At 42.2% G+C, this 16,844-nt stretch overlaps 1 protein-coding gene across 1 annotated transcript; it reads left to right on the top strand.

Moving 5' to 3' along the window:
* Positions 1-13,495: 13,495 nt before the first annotated feature.
* On the top strand, positions 13,496-14,513 carry LOC114086000 (small ribosomal subunit protein uS13-like). Its single transcript, XM_071606674.1, has 2 exons — positions 13,496-13,569; positions 14,072-14,513. The coding sequence occupies exons 1-2, from the start codon at positions 13,496-13,498 to the stop codon at positions 14,496-14,498; spliced, it is 501 nt and encodes a 166-aa protein (XP_071462775.1). The 3' UTR covers positions 14,499-14,513.
* The last annotated feature ends 2,331 nt before the right edge of the window (positions 14,514-16,844 follow it).

The raw sequence follows: 16,844 nt of genomic DNA, 5'->3' as shown, positions 1-16,844 counted from the left end.
CACCCCACCTAATCCAGTCTACATACTGAGAGTCACATACATAGCAGTTACTGACCTCCAGAAGTAACTACACTAGTGTCCCTGAGAAAGTGTCAAGGCAGGCCCAATTTGCAACTCCACAATACTTTGTAGAGTCCAGTTTTCTCTTATCACTTGTGATAGCTTTCTTACCCTGTAAGTGCCTGAAAGCTCTCAATCTCTCATTTTCTGCTTATTAATTATAAAAATATTCTCTGCAATTAACCTTCCAGATTTTCTCCCTTTTTGACTGTCCCACCTAGTTTGCTCTCCTTTTGCAAGTTATCTTACTAAACTAATTGTGCTCCTTGCGCTTTTCCAGTCCTTTCTTTTTATTACTAAGATAGCCCCCAAATTTTTCATAGGAAAAGTGTTACCGATTGAATTATGTTATCCCCAAAATTCATATGTTGAGAGACTTGAATCCTTAATTTAACTATATTTGGAGATTGAGCCTTTAGAGGTAACTAAGATTATATAGTGGAGCTTTAAACCAATATAACTAATGTCCTTATCAAAAGAGGAAGAGACACCAGGGATTTGCATGCAGAGAAAAGGCCATGTGAGGACACAGCAAGAAGGAGGCCATCTGAAAACCAAGGAGAGGGGGGGTCTCAAAAGCCATGAAACCTAATGATATTTTGATCTTGATTTCAAGATTCTGAACTGTGAGATGATAAAATTCTGTTGTTTAAAGTCATGTAGCCTATGGTCTTTTGTTATTGTGACTCTAGCAGACTAATACAAGGGGTTAAGAGCAACAAGTTGGTCCAGGCAACCTCTCCTAAAGACTGTATGTTTACATGGACACATTGTTTTGTTTTTTTTTTTTTGTTTGTTTGTTTTTAAATAATTTTTAGTTGTAATTGGACACAATCTCTTTATTTTATTTATTTTTATATGGTGCTGAGGATCAAACCCAGGGCCTCACACGTGCTAGGCAAGCGCTCTACCACTGAGCCACAATCCCAGCCCGGACACATTGTTTTTATTTAGAGTGTATGTGTATTTAAAATAGCTTGCATGGAAGTGTGGGATGAAGAGATTATTTGTGTATTCAAGTCCCCGGATCCCCAGGCTCCTCTTTCCATGAACTAATCCATCTAAACACCATCTCATTTACTTTGAGCTATTTGCATCTTCCTTCTGTGACTTCATTTCTTATTATTTCCAAACTCTCAAGGCTGTTCAATCCCAAAATCAAGCAAACCTAACCCTGCACCCTTTGGCTCAGTCAGCTGGCCTTCATGATTATACTTCATGTTACCCCTTACTTACTCTCCATAAAAGAAGTGCTCACACATGAGAGCCATTTCCCTGTAAGAATTGATATTTGGTGTATGTAGTGACAGCACTGTGCCCAAGTGAGAGTGGGAGATGCACTTCCACTTTATTAATCTTCTTGGGATGCTGTAACAAGGTACCACAAATTGAGCACTTTAAACAACAAAAATTTATTGTCTTGCAGTACTTGAGGCCATTAATCTGGGATCAATGGGAAGTCAGCGTTGGTTTCTCCCATGTACAGCGAGAAAGAATCTGTTCCTTGTCTGTCTTGTAGCTTCTGGTATTTTTCAGACAATTTGACATTTCTTGGCATGTAGATGTATCACTCCAGTCTCTTCCTTCATCTTGCCATAGTATTCTCCCCGAGTCTGTGTCTAAGTCCAAATTTCTCCTGTTTATAAAGACACCAGTCACGTTGGATTAGGACAACCTCTCCTAAAGACTATATGTTTACATGGACACATTGTTTCTGTTTATGCTACCCCATTATAACCTCAGCCTAAGTAGTTACATCTACAATGACCCTATTTCCAAATGAGTTCACATTCTATGGGACTGGGGGTTAGGACTTCCACATATGAATTTCAGGTGACACAATTCAACCTATAACCCCACCTTACACAAATGTACACTTGAAGTTTCCTGGGAAAGCTTCAAGGAAGAGTTGGAATGGATTGGGGTCTTGGAGGCTGGCTAGAATTTGCATGGCATATGTAGAAGTGGGTTAGCACCCTCAATGGCAAAACTGAATCTAGCAAAGCACAGTAAACCCAGAGTTCAGGGCTTCTGAATGGTTAGCAAAGTGTTTGGAGGTCAGCAGACATGGCTCAGGATGGAGAACTGGTTAGAGCAAGACTCTATTAAGCTCAAAACTTGTCCCCACTGGCCTTGTTCTACTCGTGCGAATGTCCACCAAGCAAAGAGCAGCCTCCAAAAGGCCCCAAAAGTTCCATGAGGAGCCTGCATCTTTCTTTGTAGAGTGTGGGCAGTCGTAAAGCTTTTCTTAGCTAAGCAGTGACACGATCCAAGCTGTGATTTAGGGAGATTAGCTTTGCAATTCCACACTGATGGACTGAAGGGAAAAGAGAGCTGGAGATGGGAGAAACTGTTCCGAAACCAAAGTCTTTGTTGGAAGATGTGTGGAGGTAAGGGTGTGAAAGAGGACCACAGTTCCAAGAGTGAAAATAAGGGAAGAAATGAAAAACAAAAACAAAACTGTTGGGCTGGGGTTGTAGCTCAGTGGTAGAGCACTTGCCTAGCATGTGTAAGGCATGGGGTTCAATTCTCAGCACCACATACAAATAAATGAATAAAATAAAGGTTTATTAACATCTAAAAAATATTTTAAAAAACTGTTATGGATGTGTGGTGTCCCCCAAAAGCTCACGTGTGAGACAATGCAAGAAGGTTTGGAGAAGAAATGATTGGGTTGTGAGAGTCTTAATCCAATCAGTGAATTAATTCCTGACAGAAATAGCTGAGTGGTAACTGGGTTGTGGCTGGAGGAAGTGGTTCATTGGGGGCGTGGCTTTGGAGTCTATATTTGTATCTGGAGAGTAGAGTCTCTCCCTGCTTTCTGATCACCCTGTGAGCTGCTTCCCTCTGCCACACTCTTCCACCATGATGTTCTGCCTCACCTCCAGCCCTGAGGAATGGAGCTGGCCTTCTCTGGACTAAGACATCTGAAACAGTGAACCCTCAAATAAACTTTTCCTCCCCTACAATTGTTCTGGTTGGGTCCTCTGAGTCACAGCAGTGAAAAAAGCTGACTAAAACAAAACAAAACAAAAAAACCCAAATGGGAAATCACTGACAGAAACTGGCAACTCTTATATCCAGAAGACTGAGGAGAAATTAAAGAGGGCTCCAGAGTTGGGAGAACAGTGGTGTTCTTAAGTACGATAAGTAGTCTTGAGAAAAGCAGGTACATTTTGAGCCTAAAGTGACATCTAAATGGCCAGCCCATAAGCAGGAGATTTGAAACTAAAGGCTTGGAAGGCAAACTAGAGCTGTTGACTTAGATTTGAATGCTACATGCTTTAGGAGATGTAGATTTTCTCTCTTAATCATTCATCAAAGGCCTTCTCTTGGACAATAAAGAACAAGACAGTAAAAGGAACAGGGAAAAGAAAAAGAGGTAGAATTGCATCAAGGGGGCCATGCTGCCCAGTACAAGAGGACAAGTTTCTATGGGTCTTTGGCAATTGCTTGCCCACCAAGCTAATGGATTCTAGTTTTCTCTTAGCTCTGGCCAGTAGCAATTGCCCAGGATCTGGAAACTTTGCCCATCTTTATTTCTCTCAGGAAATTGCCGTTTTGCCAGTTCTTTCATTTCTTATTTATCTTGAAATGACCCAAATAATTAAGTGTGTCATTTTTTGCAACCCATAGCACATTTCTTTCCTTCTTTTTTTTTTTTTTTTTCCTGGTAATGGGGATTGAACTCAGGGGCACTCAACCACTGAGCCACATCCCCAGCCTTATTTTGTATTTTATTTAGAGACAAGGTCTCACTGAGTTGCTTAGTGCCTCACTTTTGCTGAGGCTGGCTTTGAACTTTGATCCTCCTGCCTCAGCCTCTAGAGCCCCTGCACCTGGCTAGCACATTTCTTGACCCTCCATTGGCCATCAAATAATTCTGGAAAGGACATGCCATGATTCAGTTTCTATACCAGGGGCTTAGTATAATGACAAGTGTTTATTGAGTTGAATCAGATTTTGCAAACCACTGGCTCTACAGGTTAATTTTACTTTGAATTGAATCAGAGTTTGCAAACCACTGGCTCTACAGGTTAATTTTACTTTGAGTTGAATCAGAGTTTGCAAATCACTGGCTCTACAGGTTAATTTACTTTGCATCCATATTTTCAGTTTGTCTGCACCATGATGTTTTTACCAGAAAAACAGGTTATATTGATCATGTGTTCAAGAAGTAAAGCAATGAAGAACAGAAAGAAATGGCATGGTAACCAGCAGAGGCAGTGAAAGACTTTTCCAGGATAATGAAGACCTATGTGGAGCTGAAAAATAAAGGAAATAACTGATATAGGTTCAAATGCTGAAAAGGAAAGGAACATTTTAGGGCTGATAGGAATTGAAAGGGGTGGGAAGGATTTAAAATATGAGTACCAAGGGAATGAGTTTGCCTTTCTTTTATTGAAATACATATATGTATATGCTTTACTTCTTTCAAAGCAATAAAAATCTTCTTAAAGAGCAATTAACAGTAATTAGCTGAGAAAGCCATTATGCCAAACCTATCATTATTTGAACCCATCCTTCACTAAACCCTTGAAAATTTCATGCATGAACTGATAAAAGCATATGCATTGGTATTGTACACATATGCCTAAAAAAGAAATTAACAAATCTATTCAAGTCAAAGTGAGTCAATCCAGTACTTGGATTCAAGAGGAAATTCTGAAAAGTTAAATGAGCTATTGAACTCAACTGGAGTACAATTTTTTTAAGAAAAAAAAATTTTTGAGCTGGGCATGGGGTTACACATCTGTAATTCTAGCCACTGGGAGGCTGAGACAGGAGGATCTTAAGTTTCAGGCCAGCCTCAGCAATTTAGCGAGATCCTGTCTCAAAATAAAAACTAAAACATCAGCCAGGGGCAATGGTGCACGCCTGTAATCCCAGCAGCTTGGGAGGCTGAGGCAGGAGGATCAAGAGTTCAAAGTCAGCCTCAGCAAAAGCAAGATGCTAAGCAACTCAGTGAGACCCTATCTCTAAATAAAATACAAAATAGGGCTGGGGATGTGGCTCAGTAGTCGAGTGCCCCTGAGTTCAATCACCAGTACCCCCACCCCAAAAAAGGGGGAGGGAGGGACTGGGGATGTAACTCAGTGGTAGAGTGCCCCTGGGTTTAATCCTAGTACAAAAAAAATTTTTTAATATATTTAAATATTATAGAAATGTGACATGAATATTACAGCGAATTTTTGACTTCTTTTCCCCCAGGCTACCCCACTGTTAACATTGTACCCTATGCATTTTATCTCTCTCTCTCTTCAAATATTATATATATATCCTATATATATATATATATATATATATATATATATATATATATATATATATCCTATATATATATATATCCTATATATATATATATATATATCCTATATATATATATATATACCCTCTACATATATATATACCCTCTACATCTTTGTATGTTCACTGCCAAGCAAGCACTAATATATAATTTTTATGGTTTTAATATGAGAAGTCCCCCCAAAACTTCCTGCATTAGTGCAGGAATGTTCAGAGGTGAAACTATTGAATTGTGAGAGTTTACACCCAATCAGTTCATCCTAGTTTCAATGGACTGACTGGGTGCTAATTGTAGTCAGGTGGGGCATGACTGGAAAGGGGTGGTCCCTGAGGACATGCCCTAAAAGGGTGCATCTTCCGCGAGGCCCCTCCCCTCCTTTCTCTATTTCTCTGCTTCCTGACCCTGCTATGAGATAAGCAGCTTTCCTCACTGGGCCCCTCCCCCATGATTTTCTGCCTCATTATGGACCCAGAGCAATGGAGTTGGCCATCTATGGACTGAAACCTTTGAAACCATGAGCCTCAAATACACTTTCCTTCATCTAAATTCTTCTCGTCTGGTATTTTGGCCACAGTAACTAAAAGCTAACTAAAACAGAAAATGGTCTGGGAAATGGAGTTATTGCTGTGTCTGACCTGACCATGTGGTTCAGAAGCCTTTAGAGCTGGTTTGTAGGAGGAATTTTGAAAAATTTAGAGATGAAAGCTGGAAAAAAAAAGCTTTAGAATGTCCTAAGCCGAACTCAATGGGTAATTCTGGTGGGAGCTCATAAGACCAGAATACCAAAAGGAATGTAGACTGTGCTCATGAAGTTTCAGAAGGAAATGAGGGCTCTATTGGGAATTGGACTAGAAGTTGTGAGAAAATGAAGTAACTCCATTTTTGAAAACCCAGCTTCTACCTCAAGGCCTGTCCAGAGGGAGGGGGCGTGACCCTTGTCCTTGGAAAAACCCACATAGCACTCCTAGGCACATAGCCACCCTGCTGAGTTGTTTGTCTGCAAATAACAGGTGTCCCTGACTCGGTTAACCTAGGTGAGGACCCATAGCAACCACCAATCAGCAAGAGACAGGGAAAATACCTGGGATGCCAGATGATCCTCCCCAGTAGTCTTGGTGGTTGATAACATGTAGGAAACCATGTAGTTTAGCACGTACACCCCTCACAGATTAAACCAATCAGTTCAAACTGAATCCCACTCTTGTACTAACCAATCACCCCTACCCAACTTGTTCCCACCAGTGGATGTACTAATCAATGTTAAGAGTTGTTGTTTGATTTTCCCGCGGTGTGAAAGAATTTGCTGTGTGATGTTGTGATGCATAGAGTATCCCCAAAAACCTATAAAATCTCACTGAACAAAGGACCAGGGCTCACTCCTCGGGACCCCTGCATCAGAAACAGTTGTGAGTCCAGGCTCGAGCTTGCAATAAAGATTCTTGTGTGATTGCATCGGAGTCGGCTCCTGGAGGTCTATTGGGGTCCCTCGAATCTGGCATTACAGTTGCTTATGTTATATTCTGACGAAAAACTTAGCTACATTTTTTTCTGTGTCCTGAGGCTTTGTGTGAGGATGAATTTAAAAGTAATGGACTAGGGCTAGGGTTGTAGATCAGAGTAGGGTGTTTGCCAAGCACTTGCGAAGCCCTGGGTCCAATCTCCGAAACCACATATAAATAGAACTAAAAAATAAATATTAAAATTCTCTCTCTCTCTCTCTTTAAAAAAAAATTAAATAAATAAATAGATTAAATAATAAAGGTCCATTGACAACTAAAAATATTTTAAATAAATAAAACAAAGGTATTTTATCCATCTACAACTAAAAAAAATTTTTTTTTTTAAATAATGGACTAATTAATCTGGTGGAGGAAATTTCAAGGCAGTACAGCATTCAGTCAGTGGCATGGATATTGCTGAAGCTTTTAGCCAGGTTTACTGTGAGAATTGGGTGCAGAAAACAGAGCCAAAGGATTTTAAAAACTTGGGGTTTGGTCAGAAAAGTACCTGTAAAGCTGGAGCTAAGGAAGTCAGGCTTGTTTAAGAGATTACCTCCTAAAGAGATGCTAAGTAGTCTGCACAGAGACAATAGGAAAGATGCCTTGAGGGATCTCAGGAATTTATAAGACCACAACTATGTAGAAGAGAAAATTATTCTGGGAAGAGAACGTGGGGATTCCCTGCTAGCATAGGGAGACCTAGGAAGTTGTTTCACCAGTGCTGTTACACAGGCATTCAGAGGCCACTGTAGCCCTGAGTCCATGGGGCCCAGGTGTTGTGCAAGCTGGCAGAGACCTTAGGAGCATCCATGTGATGCTGATTCTATAGGAATGCAAGATGCTTGACTTTAGGGGTTATGGAGATTTTGAAGGAAAGCCTGGGAGGCCAGGCAAAGTGTAGCAGGGTCACAGTCCCTTCATCTGTCCCTGATAGGGCAATGCATGAAACCATAAGTATGAAGCCAGAGCTGGAATGGAGACTCCAGGAATTAAGATAGCAGTAATGTAGACTGTCTGCTAAGAAAAGCTGTCAGCTGTGGAGAGAGCCAGGCTAAAAGAGAGGCCGTGTGGGCTACAACTGGCAAGGCCAAAGGGGCAGGGCTTCCCAAGTCCTTTGAAAATAATGTCTCACAGCCAACTGTCCTACATGTTGTATGATGAGTTATGAGACCTGTTTGCTTGGTAGGGGGTTAGGTCTTGTTTTGGTCCCATTCTGTCTTTCTTTGTGCCCTATTGCCTGCTTTTCAAATGGGAATGTTTACTCTGTGCCACTGGATTTTGGGTAATGTAACTTGCTTTGATTTTTTTCAGGGGCTCACTGTCAAGAGTTTGCCTTGAGTCACAGATGAGACTTTGGACTTGGACTTTTGGGCAATGCTGAATCTGTTAAGACTATGGAACTCTTGAAGATAAACTAAATGCATTTTGCATTGTGAGATGGACATGAACTTTTGGAGATCAGGGGTGGAATGTTATGGTTTGAATATGAGATGTCCCTGTGAAAAGCTCTTGTATTAATGTGGGAATATTTGAAAATAAAATGATTAGATTGTGACAGCTGTAACCTAATCAGTCCATCTTAGTTTGAATGGATAGGGTGGTAAATGTTGGCAGGATGGATGTGACTAGAAGAGGTGGGTCACTGGGGACATACTCTGGAAGGGTGCATCTGTCCTATTCCCCCTCCCCCACTTCCTGACCCTGCAACTGATAGAGGACAGACAGATGTGAATGCTGGGAACATGAAATCAAGGGAATATAAAATGTGCCACTGTGCTGACCCCCACATGCTTTCTTTTCCAAGAAGCAATTTACCTGCAGCTCTGCCTGGTTTCAGTGGACGGGTTATATCACATTCCTCAGCAAACTACCTGTTATCTGCAGGAGAAATACAGGCCTGAAACAATGTCGATAAGAGGAACTCAAGTTACCATGAAGGAGGAGACTTTTGTGACCCTTTTCACAGACCATATCCTGAACTCAGGGAGATTAAGGATAATTCCTTCTAACCATAAAATCTGTAGGAATTTATGGTTAAGAATCCAATTAGAACCAGTCAGCATGGGCCAAAGTAACCTAGAGTTGTCATGGCAGTGGGAACTTGAAAGTCTGATGTCATCTTGCTATCAGTCAAGAGTCCAGAGCCAGATGTGGGCGGGTCTCTCTGGAAACTTCTCTGGGATCCTCAATAAAACTGGATTACAGGAGAGGCACACTGTCCCTCTCTTCTCTGAGAGAACCCAATCTCTCCCTTGAGAGTGTCCCTTTTCCCTTTCCTATCTCTTCAGTCAACTCATGCCTGTTACCCTGAGTGACATGTCTGAAATCTTTTTGACTTGACCATAAGAATTGGAGTTTGAAGGGGAAGTCTTTGTGCTGCCTCAGTTTCCCAAAAGGCTTCAGCCCTGTCACACCATGAGCAAAGTAGCTAGCTTTCCTCTACTGGGCCCTTCTCTCATGATGTGCTGCCTTATGTTGGGCCCAGAGCAACAGAACTCTGAAACCATGAGTCCCCTCGCCCCCACATTTTCCCTCCTCTAACTTGTTCTTGTTGGGTATTTTGTTGCACAGATGAAAAACTAACTAAAATAATCATATTAAAAGTTACATTTTTGTCAGGCATGATGGTGTACACCTGTAGTCCCAGTGACTTGGGAGTCTGAGGCAGGAGGATCACAAGTTCAAGGCCAGCCTCAGCAACTCAGTGAGGCCCTAAGCAACTTAGCAAGGCCTTGTTTCAAAATGAAAACATATGTAGCTCAGTTGTAAAGTGCCCCTGAGTCAATCCTCAGTAACAACAACAAAAAAGTTATAATTGACAACTATCTACAAAATAGTTGACATTGTTAAATTTTAAAATATTTCAAATGACATATAGAAAAGTAAAGGCACCAATATAACAGACAACTATGCTACCAATTCTCAGATTTAAGAGATGCTCATCTCTAACCAAATTTGCCTCAGAAATTTTAAAAACAAAAATAAAAACACCAGGGCTGGTGTTGTACTCAGTGGTAGAGCACTTGCCTAGCATATGTGAGGCACTGGGTTCTATTCTCAGTACCACATAAAAATAAATAAATAAATTAAATAAAGGTATTGTGTCCGTCTATAACTAAAAAAAATTATTTTTTTTAAATTAAAAAATAGGGCTGGGGATGTGGCTCAAGCAGTAGCGCGCTCGCCTGGCATGCATGCGGCCCGGGTTCGATCCTCAGCACCACATACAAACAAAGATGTTGTGTCCGCTGAAAAAAAAAAAAACTAAAAAATTAATAAATAAATAAATATTTTTTTAAAAATTTAAAAATAAAAACATCATAAAGAATAATTAAAGCCCATCTCCTTGCCCCTGCCCGTGTTTATATTTACTCCACCCCTTTTCTCCAGAGGCCCTAGCCCACCTTGGAAGGCTGACCTCTAAAGACTGCAACCTCCAGGTTCCTTTGCCCTTTGCCCCAGATGGGTTCTGACCTTGGGTGGTCCAGTAGAAAACTCAGGGGAGATGAGAGAGTCCTGCTCTGCCCTGCTCCTGCCAGCAGTAGGATTGAAAGACCCTAGCCCAGTAACCCCGAGGCTTAGTTACAGAATAACCAGGGCATGTCACAAACCTGCGCAGGCACCAGAAGTGTTTTTGAAATCAGTTAAGTGTAACCGATTAAAAGGGAAAAACAGGATGGTTGGGAAAGAGCAGAAAAATAGATTCCAGGGCATGCCTGACTAAACAGGGGCTAATAAGCAGGAATAGAAAAATCAGAGTGCTCATATGTAACTGTCATATGGTGTAATTCCAGGAACATAAAATGAAAAATAACTTTACCCTTTAGGTAACCTGTATGTTGGGTTCAAAATAACCAATAAGAAACCTGTTGCTTACCGCGCGCGCGAAACCTGCCCCTTGACCCTATAAAAAACCTGTACCCCAAAGCCCGGGGTGTGCCAGTTCACCAAAGCTCCGGCTGAGGTTTCGCTGGGCACCCACAGGCGTCTGTGTCTGAATAAACCTCTTGCGTTTGCAGCCAGTGCCTCGTGCGTCTTTCTTGGACAGGGAATCGGTGGGTCTTTCAGGATTATAGGATAAAATACAGGATAATAGCTAGATTCAATTTCAGATCCACACCAAATAATTTTTTTAGCATAAGTTTATTCTAAATACTGCATGGGGGCGCTGGCATGTGGCTCGGTGGTAGAAGGCTTTCCTGGCACAAGTGAGGCACTGGGTTCGATCCTCAGCATCACATAAAATATAAACAAATAAAACAAAGATATTATATCCATCTACAACTGAAAAAAATAAAAATAAAAATATCTCATGAGACATATTTAGAATAAAAATTCATTCATCACTTATCTGAAAAATAAATTGAACTGAATGTCTTGCTTTTTAAAAAAAATAAATTTTGAGTGGGCTGGGGTTGTGGCTCAGCAGTAGAGTGCTCGCCTAGCGCATGCAAGGCCCTGGATTCGATCCTCAGCACCACATAAAAATAAATAAATAAAATAAAGATTTTTTAAAATAAATAAATAAATTTTTGTAGTTGTGGATGGACAGAATGCCTTTATTTTATTTGTTTCATTTTTATTTGGTGCTAAGGATTGAACCCAATGCCTCACACATACCAAGCAAGTGCTCTGCCACTGAGCTACTGCCCCAGCCCTGTTGCTTTTCTGTTTTGTATTTTTTTGTGAAACCTGGGGAGATACCTAGAAAAGGAATTTCTGCATGGGTATCCTTCTTCTCAAAATAATGTCTCTAACATGGTTTGGGTTCTGAAATTTTTATATGATGGTTTGTTTCATGTTCTTAAGATGCCCCTCAATTTAGTTTTCACTCTATCTGTGACTGTATTGGTTTTTTTCTTTTTGGGGCGTGGGGTACTGGCTATTGAACTCAGGGGCACTTGGCCACTCAGTCACATCCCCAGCCCTATTTTGTATTTTATTTGTAGACAGGGTCTCATTGAGTTACTTAGCACCTTGCAGTTGCTGAGGCTGGCTTTGAACTCCCATCCTCCAGTCTCAGGCTCTCCAGCAGCTCTATTGGGTCTTTAACAGGGCTTGACAGTGGGTGAGGTTCACCTTGTGAATATAGCCCTCAGTTGCTCTGAGGCTTATTTTTAACAGGGACCTGTTTTTCTTTTCCTCTTCTCACTCTCCCCCTCCCTGACCTGGGGGTGGGAAACAAGATCTGTGCTCCACAGGAAAAAGATGTCTGCCAGAGGATCTAGGAAGTGATTATCTCCCAAGTTAATAAGTGAATCCTAACACAGGATCTGGGCCCTGGGACCCTCTGTCAGGGCACACCTGGAATGTAGCCTTTGACTAGCTTCTTTAAAAGTCCTCTATTTTCTCCGATGGGCAGAATCACAGCCTCAGGGGTAGAAGTCCTCTATGTTTCTCCTTTGCTAGCAAAGCAATTAAACTTTTTCCTTTTTTTTTTTTTCTTTTCAAAAAGATGTCCTTATTACTAAATTGGCATGAATTAGCATTGGGGACAAGGACTGAACTTTCAGTTACAAAACTGGTGACCCAGATGGGACCCGAATGCAGTCCCCTCTCCAGCTTTCTTGGGCAGGCAACTGAACTTCCATGCTGAGAATGTAAGTCAATTTTTTTTTTTAAGAGAGAGAGAGAATTTTTTAACATTTATTTTTTAGTTTTTGGGGGACACAACATCTTTATTTCACTTTTATGTGGTGCTGAGGATCGAACCCAGCACCCCGCGCATGCCAGGCTTGAGCCACATTCCCAGCCCTAAGTCAAACTGTTTTTGAAAGCCGACTGCTGGAAAGTATGGAGACAGGTGAGTGTGCCTCAGGTGGAACCAGAGGGGCTATCCCTGTGAATAAAGGAGGGAATGAAGGACTCCCAGCAGCTGCCAAAGCCCCTTTTGTTTTGCCTTCTTTCCCTGAACTATATGGATTGCTCCATCTTGGTCTACTTTGAGAAAAAAGAAACTGAATGCAGTAAAGTCAAGACATCTTGGCCATTCGGTGAGATCCCCCTGGGTGCATACCAAGACCTTTGATTCTACACAACTGCTTCCCCTTCATGGGGACGTCTGTAGCGCTGCTGGTATAGGAATCATGGTTAAGTTGGAGTTGGGAACTTGGGGAGATTTTCCCCCTATCTGGTTTGTGTGTTTTAAAAGTTCTTGTCTGTTGGCCATGGTTTGGGGATTGTCTCTATTTGTTTTTTTCTTTGTATCTGTTTCTGGCCCTTTAAGACATGGGCAATACTCTGTTGATCCTATAGATTGTTTCTTGGAAGAGATCTTGGCTAAATGGGTTACCTATAGATGTAAACCTGTTTGAGAAAAAGATGTTTTATTGTAACAATCTGGTCTTTGGATGGTTTTCTGAATTATTTGGGAGTTCGTCTGTCAGAGGTAAAATAAATGAAAGATTACAGGCATTTACAGGCGTGCATGCAAATGCAAAAAGCTGCGGCCTCTAATGTGTGAGTATAGTAGGACACTGCCGCAGTCTGGCTGGGCACAAAATAACCAAGCCACCAGGAGGCACTTGTAGGTTCAAACAGGAACTCCTTTATTGCCGGAACTCCACCAGCACTCCACGTGCACTCCCCGGGAACTCTCTCACCCTCCACCGGGCTCCATGCAAACTCAATGGGAACCCCGCAAGAACTCTATGGGAACTCAAGTAGCAGGCGCCCAAGGCAGCAGGAGCCGCCCTGTTGCCGGTCAGCAGGGTCCATACACAACTCAATACACAGCCTATTTAATTATCATCATCTTAATGGCTCGCTGACGTCATCTCTCAACCACTCCTTCTGGCAAAATGCCATGCGCCATCCCGACTTGGCTGTGGCTCTCAACAGGACACCAAAGGAGGATTAAAAAAAAAAAAAAAAATTTTTTTTCCCTTTCAACCCAGTGCTGACAGTCCAGCTGCAGATCATCTTGCTGTGAGTCAGGGACACCAGTCCTGGTGATACTGCTGGTTACCTTGAATGCCGAATTATACCACCAGAGAAGCACAGGAGGCGAGTGTAGAGTGGAAATTAAAAGGCTTTATTAAAGGATAGCAAAGGGGCTGGGGATGTGGCTCAAGCGGTAGCACGCTCGCCTGGCATGCATGCAGCCCGGTTCGATCCTCAGCACCACATGCAAACAAAGATGTTGTGTCTGCCGAGAACTGAAAAATAAATATTAAAAAATTCTCTCTCTCTCTCTCTTCCACAGGAGGCCTACACGCCGCTGCTCTGCTGCCGCCGTGTCTCTAGTGATTCCTGAAAAGTTCCAGCACATTTTGCGAGTACTCAACACAAACATCGATGGGCGGCGGAAAATAGTCTTTGCCATCACTGCCATTAAGGGTGTGGGGCGAAGGTATGCTCATGTGGTGTCGAGGAAAGCAGACATTGACCTCACCAAGAGGGCTGGAGAACTCACTGAAGATGAGGTTGAACGTGTGATCACCATTATGCAGAATCCACGACAGTACAAGATCCCAGACTGGTTCTTGAACACACAGAAGGATGTAAAGGATGGAAAATACAGCCAGGTTCTGGCCAATGGTCTAGACAATAAACTCCGGGAGGACCTAGAGCGACTGAAGAAGATTAGGGCCCATAGGGGACTGCGCCACTTCTGGGGCCTTTGTGTCTGAGGCCAGCACACTAAGACCACTGGGCCCCGCAGCCGCACCGTGGGTGTATCTAAGAAGAAATGAGTCTGTAGGCCTTTTCTGTTAATAAATAGTTTATATACCAAAAAAAAAAAAAAAAAAAAAAAAAATCTCTCTCTCTCTTCCTCTCTCTTTAAAAAAAAATAAATAAAAGATAGCAGAGAAGATTCCCCCCCCCCCTCCCGCGCAAGGGATCGGGATCGGGATCCGGGATCCGGGATCCGTGGGAGGGGAGGTCTTATCCTTTTTATATCTAAGGTCTTCCTTTGTCTTCCTACATTCCTGTCCTTTATCTTGCTTATTTCCCTCTACCCTGCATGTGATGGGGGCAGGATGCAAGAGGGAAGGACAAAAGGTGGAAAATAGGGGGGCTGATGGAGGAGGGGGAGTGATCCCATTTACCTAGCTACATTACCTACCTATCTTTAAATCTGGCTTCACTGGGATAAAAGAAAACAAAAAATCCTAGGAAGCCTGCCTGGTCTGTAGAGAAATGGGCAAAGAGGACCTGGCCTCTGCCCTGCTTTCCAGCCACTCTTTGCCCATGGGAATAAAATTGGAGTTTGAGAACAGGGCTCAGTTCACCACTTCTGGAGACAAATGAAATCTATGTGGGCCATAGACCTCACTGATTTTCTTTCTGGGTTCTTGTCTCATGGGTTCAAAGAATGAAATCCATGGATGGTGTCAGAGGACAAAAATAAAAGAAGTAAAGTCAGTTTTGATTGAGAGGAAAAAAGATGGAAATCCCTGTGATGTGAGAAACTGGATGGAAATTTTTTCCACTTAAGTATATTAGTCTAGGGATTTAAGGCTTCTGGATAAAGGCATTGATCAGAGTCCATGCTGAACAGACATTAAAAGCATTGGGGCTAATGGGGGCGGGGTGGAAGATGGAAGCTGCCAGTTACAAGGTACAGGGCTTGTGTATGGTTCCAGTACCATTAAATTATAACCTGGGGACAAAATAGTCTCCCATTTTTAAGATCTGACAGGATGCCCTATTTGGCTAGTGGACCCTTCTGGGTGCAGCCCTGCTTGTTGCCCACAGAGCTAAAATACAAGGACCTCCCTGAGTCTCCATGAATGCAAGTGCCTGAGTCTTGGTCCTGGTGATTTCTGCAGAGAGAGGTTCTTAACAATCTCTGTATGGTCAAGGTGGCCTTCACTGGACAGAGTGCCCTAGATACATAGGTATATAAAGAGAGAGTCTCTGAGTACAATTAATTGACAGTGGGGACCTCACTTAAAGTTAATGGCATTAACTTTCCCACACTCCTGTCCTTGGTTTCTCATTATCTTGCAGTGACAGAATGCAGGTAGGAAGGCCCAAAAAGTGGGAGATAGGTGGGCTGCAGGAGTAATCTGGGCAGAAAAGGCCTGGGGCGGCTTTTTTTTTTAATATTATTTTTTAGATGTAGTTGGACACAACACCTTTATTTCACTTGTTTATTTTTGTATATGGTGCTGAGGATTGAACCCAGGGTCTCACAGGAGCGCTCTACTGCTGAGCCACAACCCCAGCCCCCTGGGGCGGCTTTTGATTAGCACTTCCCTGTTTGTTGGGAGCTGTTTCATTAACAGTTCCTTAGGATGGGTTCCGGGCCTTCAGGACATTAACATTTCAATTTCCCCAAGTGCTGCTGTGCTTTCCTGGACTCCATTCTCTACTAATGGCCTCCATTTTCTTTATTTTACTCGATATTAGACCCGATTTACCTAACTACACTAACTACCTATCTTTAAATCTGGCTTCAATTTGACCCATCCAGGCACATGAGGCTTATTACACATCCTTAAGAGTGATCTCTGAGGAATCTCAGCTGACTTGGTAGATAGGAACAAGGTCAGTTTTGATCACCTTGATCTTAAACACTTGGCAAGAGAGTACAACCAAAACACTGTCCTACATGGAAATTTAAAAGAAAAAAACAATGTTTTTTAAATGTAACTTAAGATGTATACTTGTGTTAACCCCACCAAGAGTAAGTAAAGCTGGAGGCTGTAAAGGAAGGGTTCTTGTGGGAGTACCTAATATTTAACTATCTCAAAGGTGCAAAGGTCTACAGCTTGTCCTGTGTTTCAGAGACTGGCTGAAAGACTAATTGCTTTTGTATTAATTGTTTACAAAAAAGTAATGCTTTGCTGTCTTGTTTATAGCATTGTTCTAGTGTAACAGTGGTCACTTCAGCTTTTGAATATAGTTCTGAGGCTTACTTTTAAAAGGGACCTGTTTTTCTTTTCCTCTTCTCACTCTCCCCCTCCCTAACCTGGGGGTGGGAAACAAGATTACCTTGAGTTATCTGTGCTCCACAGGAAGGAGATGTC

Source organism: Marmota flaviventris, chromosome X, assembly GCF_047511675.1.
Source record: "Marmota flaviventris isolate mMarFla1 chromosome X, mMarFla1.hap1, whole genome shotgun sequence".
NCBI classification, from domain to species: Eukaryota; Metazoa; Chordata; class Mammalia; order Rodentia; family Sciuridae; genus Marmota; species Marmota flaviventris.
Note: the sequence above shows the minus strand (reverse complement) of the source record. Positions and strands in the feature narration are given on the sequence as shown.